We start from the raw sequence: 15,413 nt of genomic DNA, 5'->3' as shown, positions 1-15,413 counted from the left end.
AGATGCCCCCATTAATGTTTGTAAATTGTGCACACTGTGGTCAGTCATGGTCCCGCTGCCGGAGGAGGAGTGTGGTAGCCTTCGCTTTTCTTCCTCTCAAAGTAAAACATTGTTAGATAAAAATCTACAGCGCTGCTGGAGTTGGGGTCTCGTCGAGCCCCGCTCTATCCATTGTGTTACGGATAAAGCAGCTCGGATAAGGTTTTTACTGTCTGCTTGTTTTGCTTGTTGCTGGAGTTGTGTTTATGGCGACCGGGAAGTAATCAGGATGTTGTGTATTTGTAATTGGCTAACCTTCATATTCACTTAAAGTAGCCAATAGTGGGTGTTTTATATTTTTAGCCATTAAATTAGTGTGTTATATAGAATTTGCCTTCAAACCGGCCCCATTCGGCCCCCGTCTAGTCGCCCGTTTCTCCTGCTGTAAAGACTCAAACCTTAATCAGTCGTTGGTCTCGTCGTAGATTCAGGAGCCGCATGCCCATCCCGCGCATGTTTACATCCCAGTCACTGTATTAAATGCATTATTAACTTTTTATAGTTGATAACTCGCGTCTGACATGCTAAAGGCTTTAGCTGCTAAACCCTGGCAGCAATTAATCCACGTTAACCTTAGCAGGAAAATCCCATAAGGGACACTGTTGGGTAACGGGGGAAAATGTATAGTTTTCAGTCATTCTCATGCTGCAGTTTTGCTTTTGTTAACCAGGAAGGAGATTTTGAGTATTTTGGTTGTGATTCACGCGGTTCTATTCCTCCTACAGCTGTTTCTGTTGCAGTTAATGATTGAGTTTCAACCTACATATTAAATGGATGATCGTTGGCACCTGTTTGGTGTAATTGTTTAATCAAACGCCGAACTATATGCTTAGAAAACCCCTTTTTCTATTTTTGAACCTATTCTTACTTTACATCATTTTTCCCACCTGTCCAAATCATATATACATGTGTGTATATGTATATATGTGTGTGTGTGTGTGTGTGTGTATATATATATATATATATATATATATATATATCCTTCTGTGTCTCATTTCAGCAGCACCTCGGCAACTGAATAAGATACAAATATACTTTTTTTTATATATATATATATATATATATATATATCTGTCTATATGCGTGCGCACACACGTATATAAATAAAACCTATTATTTTTGGACATAATCTAACAAACTATAGGAACACCAAAAATATATTAGCCAGTTTGTGTATTTTATAAGTTTTTAATTTAAGTCTGTAAACTGCGATTACAAAAAAAACCTTATTTTGTCAGCGACTTTTTGGATGCTGATGAAATATTCGCCGATGCTTTCATGTTATTACGCAGCGCCGGTTTACCAAACATCTCGAGGAAGCTGCGATTGCAAAACTTCCTACAAGAAAGAAACTAAACCCAAACGGGGAAGTCAAACTTTTCTTCCGCAAACGAAATGGTTAAGGGATTGCCTGGGAGAAACGTGCTTGGAGAAAAAGAACGCTGGTCGTCCACCGGTGACTTAATGCACTAAATACGTGCGGATCCGGTTGGTGACCTTTTGGTCAATAGTTTTTGGTCAATGGCTGAGAACTCAATGGCTACAAACTCTTTAACTAGAATTAGACCCCAACAGCGAAACCCAATGGTGGGCCTAGGTTCAGTATTAGAGCCTACCCAGGAGCAACACTTGAATGTGCCTGTATACATACCTCCCCAGTGTCCTGGTTTTAATGGGACAGTCTCAATTATCGTGCTTTTGTTAGCATATGGGGATCATGGGCCAGTTGAAATCTTCTGACCTCCCCTGACCCACCCAGGGAGCAGTGTGTGTTGTGTTGAGTGCCTGCCTGTGTGTTGTGTTGTGTTGTGTTGTGTTGAGTTGAGTGCCTGCCTGCGTGTTGTGGATGAAAACGCTGTTCCACTTAGATAATCTCCATACCTGTCCTTTAACCAGTAGATGAAGCGGCGTTCCCTACATATTAACATCTATTTGTTGTGTAGCTTGTGAGCCAACGTTTGTGCTGCCACCATCTCATTGGAGATACAAAACAGTTCAGATTAGCGGAGGTTAGTATTTTAATCATCCTCTAGCCTGTATTTGAAGAGCAAAAAACTGTATATTATGGGAGAAAAAAATTCTTAAAACTTCTGTCGGACTGTACGTTTCTTATCTGAATGAATAATTAAGTGATTATAGCGTGAATGTGGTCACCGCGAGGGAAGGTTATTCCGACGCGCTTGCAGCTCGTGCGGGGTACAGGAAGTGGTAGGAAGAAAATGTTTCGTAGTTACCGGGTTCCTGCGGTTGGAGAACACGGCTGCCCAGAACACGAAAGGGGAAACCAGAAATAAAGTGACTCAGCTGGTGTTACTATAGAGAGCGCATGAAACGAGAGCGCTGGGTGGAGAGAATGCTTTTAGATGTCTGTAATATAGACGTATATCCTGGGCGCTGGGGACCTATCATTCTGTGCGTTACAGTAATAAGCAGAGAGCCCAAATGATGCCTGCATTTGGTGGTTTAATTCCTTTACAAATGTAGAATCTGAAATACCCTGAATTCGGTCATTGGTCTCGTAGCCTGCCCCGTGCATGTTTAAATTCCTTCATTGCTTCTGCTGGAAAGGCGTCCCACTTCTCACACACTCACACAAGTAAATCGGAGTCTGCGGGTCTCCACCAAACCTTCATCGGTCATATGGACCAAACGGAGAAAGTTTGGTAGAGTGGAAACGCTTCACAGGAGTAGCAGTTTTGGCCCAAAAAATTTTGGAGATCAAAATCATCTAAAAAGTCTCAAAGGACCCTAGAACAGCACCCAGGGATCTGCAGCCCCCCCTCTGTGGTCGTGAAGGACACTCATGGCATGGGAACCCACCACTATCCAAGGCGAAGATAAATACGCTAGACATCTTCTTCAGGCACAAAGTTCTAAGGGCAAACTTTTTATGTACCCCGTCATCTCTAGGAAAACGCAAATGCCACTTTCCACTTAATGAACCACGTACCCGTGGTCAGGGTGTTGGCGATGTAATGGCTTGGGAAAGCTGGGCATCTTGAGAATGTCCATCGGATGAAGCGCAGCTTCACGCACGAGCGAGACGACGATCCAAAACACACAAGCAAGTCCTTCACTATACGTGTGTGGCCTAGTCAGGGCTGTATGTAAAGTCCATTGAAACTTGTCCTAGGTCTCCTCCTCATAAGGGGTCTATGCCCAGAGACGCTGTCGCCTTTTATTATTATTATCTTTTATTTATATAGCGCCAACAATTTACGAAGCGCTTAATAAAATACATAAATTCAAGGGGTCTGACAAGACGAGAATTGACAGACTAAGACAAACCGATACATTAGGTGGAGAGGCTCGGCTCGCAAGCTTACAATCTTGAGGGAATGGGGTGACAAACATAAGGCCCAGAGAGAGGGTGAGAGGTAGTGTGGCGGTTGTATCGATGACAAGGAGGTTCTAGCAGCTAAGATGGTGCGGCTTCTCTGAAGAAGTGAGTTTTGAGATGTCTGCTTAGAGGAATGGGCCGGAATTCCTCCCCAGTGCTGATCAATAAATACAGCGAGCATTTGACTGCAGTTTTTGCTCATATACTGTTTTGTTTTGGGTTTTTTTTTGTCTTTTTTTTTTTTTTTCTTTTTCACAAGCAGTGGAAGTTTCCTATATAAATATCAAGGTTATGCGCTCTTTACTCGGTTTGAAGATCTAATAAACCTCTGTGCCAAAAGTTTACGACAGTGTGGAAAATCAGACATGTGCAAACCTTTTTCACCCAACAGTAGCTAGTTTTCAGTGCGTGTGCGCGTGTGCGCACGCTGGTTTGGTACGTGTATTGTTTCATTGTTTGGGGCTTCACGATCATACTGATTCTGCGTGGAGATGTTTTTCCACCTACGGTGCCTCATAAAATATCATTAGATATGGGTGCTGCATCATGGGGAGAGACGGAAACTAAGCATTCATAAAAACAGCATTAAAAGGTAAAGAGTTACCAGCGTGGCGTAGCAACAGAGTCTTGCCCGGTACGTTACTGTGTGTGTGTGTGTGTGTGAAGGAGGTTTGCTGAAACCGAGCACAAGTGTACGTCTGCGATGTTGGAAATGGATGGGGCTCAGAGCGCTCATTCGTTCCCTTGCAGCAAACCGCAGGAGGACAGAAATATCTTTTGAAATATTGGGTGGGTGCATTTAGGAGCCTGCAGATGAGAAACGGGGTCCTTTAGAGGATTTTTAGTAATGTTGGGGGCGGGGGGTAGGTGGAACCGCAGCTTTAACACTCATTGAAAAATAATGAAAATGCAAACTGCTGTGAAAAGACTGGAAAGCACAATGGATACAAGCAGCAACAGCGAGTTTATTGGGATACATTGTATTTGCACATGAATTTTTTTATATATATATTTTATTTAATTTATATATATATTATATTCTATTTATTTTATTTATATATTTTATGAAGTGTGTGTATATATGGTACTGGTGTGCAAAATGTAAAGTCCCTTCAGTGAAACTGAAACTCTGCCGCTAGCTGAAGCGGTGGTTTTCTGGCGTCGCAGACCACGCTGCGGTGGCGAGGTGCAGATCTTAGTCGGTTTGTGAACTTTAAATGCTTTCCTGGAAAATGGTGACGCACGCTGACAGTGGGGATGCTCCAGAAATACGCGGTTTCGTGTCGCGCTGCCTTCTCACCTCTTCCGGCTGGGTTTCTAAAGCTCCCCTGTCTGCCAGCCTTCACAGAGATTGATTAGAAGGATTAATTTAGTGGGGTGCGTGTGTTTCAGTGTGTAAGTCCTCCCCGTTGTCATTGGTTTAGTACATGTGACACAGGAATCATTCTATTTGATACAGTATTTTAAAAGCTGGAAACCATGGCATTTGGTCTTCAAGCTTTCATGTCGGATGGGAAATAAAAGGAATGAATTATATAATGTCAGGCGATGCCGTATATAATGAAAATCACATTATACAGAATATACGTATGAGGTGAGATTGTATCGGACGGCATTAGTTTTGATACATGTTTGTTCAGCGTTGCTGCATCGTAGCTGCAATAAAGCAAACAGATTACAAAATGTTATTCTGTTTTTAAGAAAACACACAACTTATCCCAGAACACATGATCATTATTTCTTGTGAATTCGGCATAGCTTATTCTTACTCCTTTTATATTGGGCCTCATGTACGAAACGAAATTACTTCCTATTTTCTCCTCCTCTTCCTCCTCCTCCTCCTCCTTCTTTCTTCCCATTTCCTCCTCCTCCTCCTTTCTTCCCATTTCCTCCTCCTCCTCCTTTCTTCCCATTTTCTCCTCCTCCTTTCTCCTCTTCTTCCTTTCTTCCCATTTTCTCCTCCTCCTCTTTCTCTTCCTCCTCCTCCTTTCTTCCCATTTTCTCCTCCTCCTTGTTTTGCCTTCTCACCTTTCCTGTAAAACAATGCAGTAAAGATAGAGAGTATAAACGCTATTACACAAAATACTGCATTATTTTTAACATATCCCTTAACTCTTTACTGCTGGTGTCCGGATGCTATGAAATATTATTCACCTGTCCGGGATTGTCGTGCCGCTAGCTCGCTTTTAGGCATGCGATTTAAATGACGGGGAACGTGTGAGATTAGTCGCTGGTGCTATAGATGGGCGCAGCTCTGCTGGGAATAGCCAACATTTTAAAGAAGTGAAAATCAAGTGCATTTGGTTTCGTTCAGAAGTGAAGGAAAAATCTGAAATCGTTACAAGGCTGTGTAACTGTACAGTAAGCCACGGCGAGCTCAATACCGAGATGCCCTGGCGTATTGACTTGTATAGCGCCATCATATTCCACAGAGCTGTACATCAGAATATCCAGGTTTTTTTGTTTGTCTCCTTGTAAAAGTATACATTTTTTACTTTAATACCCAGTGCTTCCTGAAGTTGGTGATAATTAACAGAGCAAAAAGTGCCCTAATACACAGCGATAGAAATGTGTATTGTAGATCCGCACGTATATCCCGTAAGAAGCCAAGCGGCGTTCGGTTACCTTCATTCATAACTGGTGACCAAATAACTGGCTTACCAGATACTGAGATTGTTGCAGCTTCCAATTTAATTTTAAATTTCTATTTTAATTCTGTGGATTGTGCTATTTAGCTACTTAGGTTCTCTATAAAATATCTGAGCTATAAAAATAACTAAAATAAACCTGACCCATTTCAGAGTAGATGGATTATAGCCGATTAGAGAGGAATCCATAACTAAACTTACTTTAAGGGTTAAATAGCCGTGCGTGGCAGTCGGTGGCATTTTTATGCTACTTTTCTAACATCCAATTTACGGATCTCCTTTATGTTGCTCCTTATGTAGCAGGTAATGGGTCTTTTGTTTTTCGTTGGTAAAATGTGTGCTAAGTTACTGTACTTCTAAAGATACAGCTGGGTCCGATTTTTATATTAAATAAAATATAAAAAAGAAAAGAAAAAAAGTTAGTTTTTATTTTTTTATGCCCATAATTTATTAATTTATACCCTAATTAGGGTATCCAGTAAATGAACATTCTTACGATAGCCTTTTTTCCCCCTATTTTTTTTCAGACCTCGGAGTAGAGGAAAAACTGCATTGGAGGATGAAGATAGCATGGATGGGCTTGATGCAGCCGAACCCGAGAATTCTGCTGAGACAGGTGAAATAAATCAGTGCAATGCCCTAAAGTCACAGTATAAATGTATATTAACCATTGGAGCATTTAAAGGGACAGTTTAATGTCCCAGAAGGCAGCCAATCGGTCCCAAGAAAGGACTCCAGTTGGAATTTGTTGAACGCTTTTCTTGCATGGAACCAGCAGGGGGGTCACATGCATTTATCTGGATTCTCTAGAATCCCCCCCCATGCGTTTTCAAGAGGGGCGCAGGATTTAAGGGGACCTCTCGGCGGTCCGCATGCACCCATCCTTTCATTGGCTATACCTAGCGCCACAATTTAAAAAAAAAAAACACAGTAATAACACGTTCCGTCAGCCTGCGTTAGATGTTTCTTATTTAATAATTTGTGGTGCTTTGTTGCTTTAACATGCAGTATGTGGCATTATATGTATTAGAGATGCTGGTTTTATCACCTGCGCTGGAGAGGGATCAGTCCCGTTGGAGAAGTCCTACCATGTTTTCATCTAACTTTTTATCGTGTCCTCGTGACTGCGTCTCATACATCACACGCAAAATAATCTGTTTCAACCAAGGCATGCGCCGGAAGCGCCGGGCAGACGTGGAACACATAATGTGACTCCTTGGATTAAAATGCGGGGGATGGGTGCGATATTCTCTGGGAAACTTTTAATGCTCGTAAAACAGGGAGCGGCGCTTTAAATGTATGAAACACTTCAACGTTCAGCTTCTGAAGATCGGCTCCTGTGGCGGCTTTGGCGGCTCTGAAAAGAATCGGGGTCTTTACACTATGTTGGAGTCTTGTTGTAGCAAACGCAGGTGAAGGCGATTCCTCCAGCCCACCGGAACACGTATCATCGCGTCCACCGGAATTCTGTGTCTTCACTTCGTACGCCACAGCTTTTAGGTGGCCCCACAAGTAAAAATCAAGGGCAGTAAGATCTGGGCCCCTAGGAGGCCAGTCGACAGTTCCTCTACGGTACCAGAGTTAGAGACACCCCATAGTATTTGCTTTGTAAACTAGCTCACAGGTGATACTATATTAAATTTGAGTCCGTGTCTGGATGTGACCCCCCTACCTACACCAATGTCTATCAGAAGCCCTCGCAGCCCATGAAGACACCATAATTGTCTGAGCGCTAAATGAATAGATTGGGGCGTTGAGCCTTGTTTGCAGTGCATTGTGGGAACGGAGGAACCCGGTGGAAAGTTCTTCCTTCGTGCTCTTTCCAGAAAATAACTAAAAGCGTTTGACTGCAAAATCACCCACGAGAAGATAAATAGGATGTCGGGAAGACGCCGCTGTCACGCGTTACCCGGGGACGTTTACCGCCTCGTGGTGAAATAGACGAGCGTATGCCGCGTACCGCCTGACAGGTGTCGTTTCCAAACTGTCGCCACGTCTCTTCCGTTGGAGAGAAAACAATATGTTTACGTACATTAAAGAGTTCTGCTGTCTGCTCCGCGTGTACCTGTCTCCAGACGGCCGCTCGCGATCTGCCCTGGGAACCCGGTGGAAAGGAACAATTGGGAACAGACGGAAAATTTCTGTCGCGATTGTTTTGGTGTGAATTTTGGTGTTTTGCATAATTTTCCTGCTGCTGGAAAAGGACATTTTATATTTTTTGGATAAACCTGGGTCATGTTTGCAATTGTTGGATATCCACGAGAGCAGATTTTTTTTTTTTTTTTTTTTTTTTTTTTTTTTTAAGAAAAGATCGAAAGGTTAAACAAACTATACAGCCGTATTTACCAAGGGTGCTGATAGTTTTGGAGGGGACTGTATATCCCCCCCCCCCGAGGCCTATCCTATATGCTGAATGGAAGTCACATTGTCTTAGTGGCAAAAGACCGCTGTTTTTAAACCAAACAATATGCAAAGTTAGCAAAAAAAAAAAATCATCTATTCCCTTCCAGTAAGAGGAAAAACGGAACAAAACAGACAGGGCTTCCTCTTCCACGCCGTGTCTGCTCGACAGATGATCCACGTCGAACGCGTAACTTCCTACCCGCTGTCTCGTTCTTCACGCGTGAACATTCCTGGATAGGCACATGCCATGGATAGTCGAGCCCCTGGGTATTCCTTAGTAGGGTAAAAGCTCTCTGTAGACTGTTAAACTAATGAATTTAAGAATATTCACTGGTTTTCCCCCCCCCACCTTTTTTTTGGCTGGGTATCCATGGCCGTCTGATTTGTAACGGAATACTAATGGAATTTCTCAGGGATGTCTCAGACTTTTTATTTTTTTTTATTGTTACTCAATAATTAGAAAGCATTAAGTGGCAGTGAATGTAGACTTTGGTTCTATGGTTTTTGAGGCTCAGGTTTTGGCAACAGCATTTGTAGTCGTTGGGTAATGCGTGGTACTCCATGATGCGGGGGAAGGGCTCTCTGTACCTATAGCATCAGAAGCTATCAGAAAAAGTACTCATAATTGTGGTGAATAGTAGTAAAAAAATAAAACGGACAGAAAACTCTGCGGGTTGGGCTTGTGATTCGGGGGTTTTTGTAGAATCGGTGGAGCTAAACATTGTGCTTCGTATTTATGATCCAGTTTTCACTTTGGGTTTACTTCTTGTTCCCAGACGTCAAGGAACAGCCTGCAGGGGATGGAGCGCAGACTGGGGCCGACGGCACCGACCAGCTAACACCCCCCCTCCAGCGCTCGCTCTCCGAGGAGTCTGAGCTCTCCACCGTCTCTGTTGGAGTTGAAGCCAAAACCAGGTATGTGTGTTAGACGGCTAACCTTGGCTTTAGAGAAGGGTTCTGGGTGTGAGGGATCTTCCGAAAGTTCTTGTTGGTGTCAACTTGGACACCTTGGTGTGAAAGGGTGTCAGCGGTGCGCCTAACAGTTAGGTGGTTAATTATACAAAGTAAGTCTGGTTAGAGCTACTTTGGGAACCCAAAATCGCTGATTATTCCGTGTTAAATTTATGAATTTGTACATTTAAGTATGACCAATGGATTTATTAAAACAAATCACATATATAATATATAATTAGGGCTGCAACTAACGATTATTTTAATAATCGATTAATCGGCCGATTATTTTTTCGATTAATCGATTAATCGGATAAAAAAAACAATATGCAAATTTTTCGTTTATTTAAAAGAATTTAATGAACTGGATGTTAAAAAACAACTTAAAATTTACATTAACATTCTTATTTTGTTATGATGTAATAAAAAACAATATTTTCAAAGTACAAGAACCCAAACACAATATTTATGAAACAAAATAACCCCAAACATTCTGAAAAGAGGTGGACTATTACTGTTCAAGAAACTTTGCCCCAGCACTTTGCACTTTGCACCCAGCACTTTGCACCCAGCACTTTGCACCCAGCCCTGGCACTTTGCACCCAGCACTTTGCACCCAGCACTTTGCCCCAGCATTCAGCACTTTGCACCAGCACTTTGCACTTTGCACCCAGCCCTGGCACTTTGCACCCAGCACTGGCACTTTGCACCCAGCACTTTGCACTGTGCCCCTGCACCCAGTCTCTAACTCTGCCCTGCACCCAGCCCTGCCCCCACATTCTGCCCTGCCCCCACACTCACACTCTGCCCTGCACCCACTCTGCCCTGCACCCACACTCACACCCTGCCCTGCATCCCCACCCCCACTCTGCCCTGCACCCAGTCTCCCACTCTGCTCTGCACCCACACTCACACCCTGCATCCCCACCCCCACTCTGCCCTGCACCCAGTCTCCTGCCCTGCACCCCCCACCCCCACTCTGCCCTGCACCCCCACCCCCACTCTGCCCTGCACCCCCACTCTGCCCTGCACCCACACTCACGAACCGCTCTGTGCGAATGGAGCCACTCGCACAGAGCGAACCGCTCTGTGCGAATGGAGCCACTCGCACAGAGCGAACCGCTCTGTGCGAATGGAGCCACTCGCACAGAGCGAACCGCTCTGTGCGAATGGAGCCACTCGCACAGAGCGAACCGCTCTGTGCGAATGGAGCCACTCGCACAGAGCGAACCGCTCTGTGCGAATGGAGCCACTCGCACAGAGCGAATCGCTCTGTGCGAATGGAGCCACTCGCCCAGAGCGAACCGCTCTGTGCGAATCGCTCTGTGCGAGTGGCTCCATTCGCACAGAGCGATTCGCTCTGTGCGATCTGTGCAGAATACTTACCTCCGGAACGCGTCACATCCGTCACGTAGCTAGAAGGCGGAGACGGCAGAGCATGTAGCAGAAGCGGGGAACGCTCGCGGAGGTAAGTAAAAGGAGCCGAGTGCTCCAACAACGAATTGATCACTCGATTAATCGATAACGGAAATCGTTATCGATGATTTCCGTTATCGATTATTATCGATTTTATCGATTCGTTGTTTCAGCTCTATATATAATTATAAATTATACAACTCATAAGTTCTTGTGGGTCCAACAAAAGGCATGTGTACACATTGCGGTCTGGCAGAATGTTACCCGCGTGGCAACGTTCCCAGTACCGGCGCTGGAGGTGAACGTATCACGGGCATGAAGGATGTGTTCAGCTGTATCTTGTGCACCGATATGACTGGTGGGCAGGGGACGGGGCAGATGCAGACTGGGGATTCTGCCGTATCCTTCCACCGCTGCAGAGTGATGTAGGTGTAATTTTCGCTTGCAGGACACGGATTAGTCGTCGGACGTCACCGCACGGAATGCACCTGTCTGTGTATACAGGCTGTGTGTAAAGATGTTACAGCTGTTATACGGGTGTAATGATACTAAGTTGCCAGCGTATGATGTGATCTGTTTACTTGGGCACGTGACGAGCGAGCGCGTGACTTGTGCGTCTCCGCTTCCGCCTCTAGGATTATTACTGAACCGGGAAGGACAGGCGCTGCGCCCTCACTGCCTGCAATGTTTCACCCTCCCGTTTAGATTCTTTTGTTTAGTGTGTTCAGAAATGTTTTTTTTTTTTTTTTTTTTAAATAACACATAAGGGCTGCCTTGTGAACAATTTATCGCACAATTATACTAATATTCCACCCACTCCTTCATAAACAAATCTTAGTCAAACTTTATAGGTTTACCTTGCAGTGAACCCGTTCGTTTTTTAAGCTGGGCGAATATGAGACGATGGGTGTCTGATCGGGCGGCACGATGTGCTGCGTGGCCACAAGGAAAAGGAAGCTGGGCTGGGGTTCTGTTTTTTTCATAATGTTTTCAGGCAGCTGCGTATCAGCCATTTGTATGAGTTCTCGCTCTGTTATCTGACCCCCAATCTACTAAACCCCCGACTCCTTATCATACTGCCTGTGTGAAACAATAGAATGGTTCAGTCTTAATCACCCACCAGGACACTCTGTTTAATGAAAGTCTGTGGAGGAACAGACTTCATTATCACTGCCATAAAGCATCAGCTCAGTGCGGTGTTTGAGCCGGGAAAGTCATCCAAAATATCACATGACTGACAGCAACGACGGCTCCAGGTCTTCAGATAAAGGGAGTTTATTGGAACGAAATAAGATAAAACCAGGTTTCTGTCACTGACCGACATTACTGTATACAGTGCGCCCAGGGAGGTTTAACTTACTGTATACAGTGCTGGGGGGTAACTTACTGTATATAGCGCTGGGGGGGTTATATTACTGTGTGCAATGCTGGGAGGTGATCGAAGAAAAATGGTTTTTTTTTTAGGACCCTTGTATGTATTTATTTGAAGTCATTGTTTGATATCACTGGGTTCCAGGTTCTTGTCACCATGTGTTTTCTGCAGTAGTCACGTAGAGTTTTAGAATGTGACGGCGGGTATGAACCATTCAGCCCGTTTCTTCGTCTGCGAAATGAAATACCCCGCGATCTTAGCCTCTGTTGTATTCTCTATCAGCTTTAATGCAGCTTAACACCTCGTGTGACCTGATGGCCTTCGCTTGTTTCTGGACAGCCGTCCACCAAGTGCTCGGATTAACATCGCTAGTAAAGGTCGGCGTCAGAGCCCAGGCGGTAGCCCCGCCAATTGTGGCTGGTAATTGGGACGGCTCTGGAGTATTTTCAAACAAATCCATTCGCGTCTATGAACACGAGATGAAGATCTTTGCTACGCAGCCCCTGCCCGACTTTATTCAAATGTTTGGGAAAAATATTTTATTAATAAGAGCTTTCGCGGAAGCCTCAGCAGCACGACCCACCACCTGCCTGCCGGCTCTCACCTTGATGTTAAGGGGTAATCTGGGCATGAAAGGGTTAGTGGAAAAACCAGCCCGCAGGACCCAGCGCAACTACACCTTAACCCCAAAACTGTTTACTCCATGACCCCAAAACATTTGCTGCCATCCCCAAGTTCTCTTGGGAGCCGCCCATTTGGTGTCACATGGGGAGGCTGGGTGTGGCCCGCACACTTTACGCCACTCCTAGTGAGCTGAGTGGTAAAACCTGGCCGCAAACTCCTGTGTGACGTTTTAATAAGTCGTTATGGTACCTCGTGTGTTAACTCTGGGGTGATATTATAAAGGTACAGGTACTGAGCACCCCCGATCTACCTCCCCGCTGGGTCACTCTTTATTTCTTAGGCCTCGTTTAACTCCCTCTTGCCGCATATCGGACCTTAATCAGTCTTAGATCCAGGAGCCGTATCCTATTCACGTTTAATCCACTCACTGTATTACCCTCTACCACTTCTGCTGGGAGGCCGGTTCAATGGAAGCACTTTCCAGTCTTAGTTTAGCTGCTTCAGGAAATCATAAGCAGTGAGAAAACGGGAGCATGGATGGGGTGGTACGCTGCAGCTGTAGAGCTGCAGCTTCTCCTTAAGGTGGCATTGTTGCTTTCTTTCTAATATAGGTAAAGAACAAACGATCGTGGGGCTACATGGGTCAGCAAGCTTTCCCTTTAACTTCTAACACACAGCACAAGCTGAACGTTGGGGGATACATTGTGTTCTTTGTGTAACTAGGACCCTATTACATTGGTTTTCGTGTAACATTTTTTTGATGCTCTCTCTTTATTCAGTGAACAACTTTGCGCCTTCTGTTACTGTGGTGAGCGAAGCCTTTTGGGCCAAGGGGAATTAAAGCAATTTAGTCCGACGCCAGACTATATCCTCCCCTGGAAAACTCGGCCTGAAAAGAGAGACCCCGAAGATGGCGACGGAGTCTGCAAAACCACCGGCCGAGCCGCGAAGCAAAAAAAGTAAGTGACTTGTGGGCCCGTCTTGGTCCGCTAAGCTTTTATCAAGTCTTTGTAAGAACCTTTCGGAGCCGGACGCCGTATTGTATATCGTGCTGGGAACAACTGGAACGTCCTTTCCATCTAGCCGGTCTTCCGATGCTGTGACGCGAGGTCATGATGTGTAATGTGACAGAGAAATGATGAAATGCCGTGTCATGGGGTTTCTTTAAAGCAGATCCATTAGTCGCTGTTTGAAGTGTATTTGCGGGGCTAGTTCTTGGATTTTGGGCAACTTAAACGTTCCGTGTGTTCCTATCTGGCTCATTTATTTCTCATTAGCTTGGCTAGTCTGACGTGTCCCGCCGTTAATTTGTATGACCCAGTGGAACGGATTTGATAACGCGGTTCCTATCTAGCCTACTGTTTACATTTAAGACGTGCCAGCCTCGGAGAGCTTTACCTGTAAGAAGCAGCTTAATGCACAGTTGGATCAGGGAGTTCTCCCCACCTGACCTGTAATTATATATATATATATATATATATATATATATATATATATATATATATATATATATATATATATATATATATATATATATATATATATATATGTGTGTGTCATCCGGAGGGTCGTATCCCGTGTGCGCTCAGTTTGGGGAATAAACCTCCGAGTGGCTTGGATCCAAAATGGAGGGTCATTGTGTGGCGATCTTTTAGTGGTGGGATGTGAGCTTCCTCAGGTCCTTCTGTATATACGGCCGGTCTTTGGACTCCGTATTACAAACCACCATTCTACGTACCGATCTGCTTTGCCCTTCGCAGTTTTCTGCTATTTAAAAATATAAACCAAAAATATAACAAATTAAAAACGGTTTATTCTCCTCTCCCGGGACACGTGCTGCGTTGTCTTCCTTTCTCTTTAGGTGCGTTAGCCTGTGATTTCGTTGTTTGCTCATGAAAGCCGGTAATGTTGCAAGCGAGTTGCGTGATGTGCTCTGTAACGCGGGCAGACTGCCAGGAGATAAAGGATTATACGCCAACGTTCAGAAGTATGGGGTCGCTTAGAAATGTCCTTGTTTTTTTTTTTTTTTTTTGAAAGAAAAGTACATTTCGACCATTTAAATAACATGAAATCCAGTCCAGACGGGGTTAATGTTTGAAATGACTATTGTAGTTTGAAACGGCTGGCTTTTAATGGAATATCTTCACAGAGGCCCTTTATCACTCCCATCACTCCTGTGTTCCAATGGCCCTTTATCACCCCCATCACTCCTGTGTTCCAATGGCCCTTTATCACTCCCATCACTCCTGGGTTCTAATGGCCCTTTATCACTCCCATCACTCCTGTGTTCCAATGGCCCTTTATCACTCCCATCACTCCTGTGTTCCAATGGCCCTTTATCACTCCCATCACTCCTGTGTTCCAATGGCCCTTTATCACCCCCATCACTCCTGTGTTCCAATGGCCCTTTATCACTCCCATCACTCCTGGGTTCTAATGGCCCTTTATCACTCCCATCACTCCTGTGTTCCAATGGCCCTTTATCACTCCCATCCCTCTTGTCTTCCAATGTTCGCTGACCCAAGTTTAAGTTATAAAGGCTAATTGATCATTAGAAATCCCTTTTGCAATTATGTTACAGCCAGAAAATTCCTTCCATAAAATTTTCCATGAAAACAGC

General features: G+C 44.4%; 1 protein-coding gene across 9 annotated transcripts in view; it reads left to right on the top strand.

Annotated features, from left to right (window-relative positions):
* Window positions 1-15,413, top strand: part of KMT2C (lysine methyltransferase 2C) — a 79,471-nt gene that overhangs the window by 13,477 nt on the left and 50,581 nt on the right. For all 9 annotated transcript variants that reach the window (XM_053468332.1, XM_053468330.1, XM_053468326.1 and 6 more), the window contains exons 2-4: window positions 6,555-6,643; window positions 9,207-9,345; window positions 13,573-13,752. In XM_053468332.1, coding sequence (XP_053324307.1) covers window positions 6,555-6,643; window positions 9,207-9,345; window positions 13,573-13,752 — 408 coding nt within the window. The remainder of the gene's footprint in view (window positions 1-6,554; window positions 6,644-9,206; window positions 9,346-13,572; window positions 13,753-15,413) is intronic.

This window comes from Spea bombifrons, chromosome 5, assembly GCF_027358695.1.
Source record: "Spea bombifrons isolate aSpeBom1 chromosome 5, aSpeBom1.2.pri, whole genome shotgun sequence".
Classification (NCBI taxonomy): Eukaryota; Metazoa; Chordata; class Amphibia; order Anura; family Pelobatidae; genus Spea; species Spea bombifrons.
The sequence above is the reverse complement of the archived record's forward strand: the minus strand, read 5'-3'. Positions and strand labels throughout refer to the sequence as shown.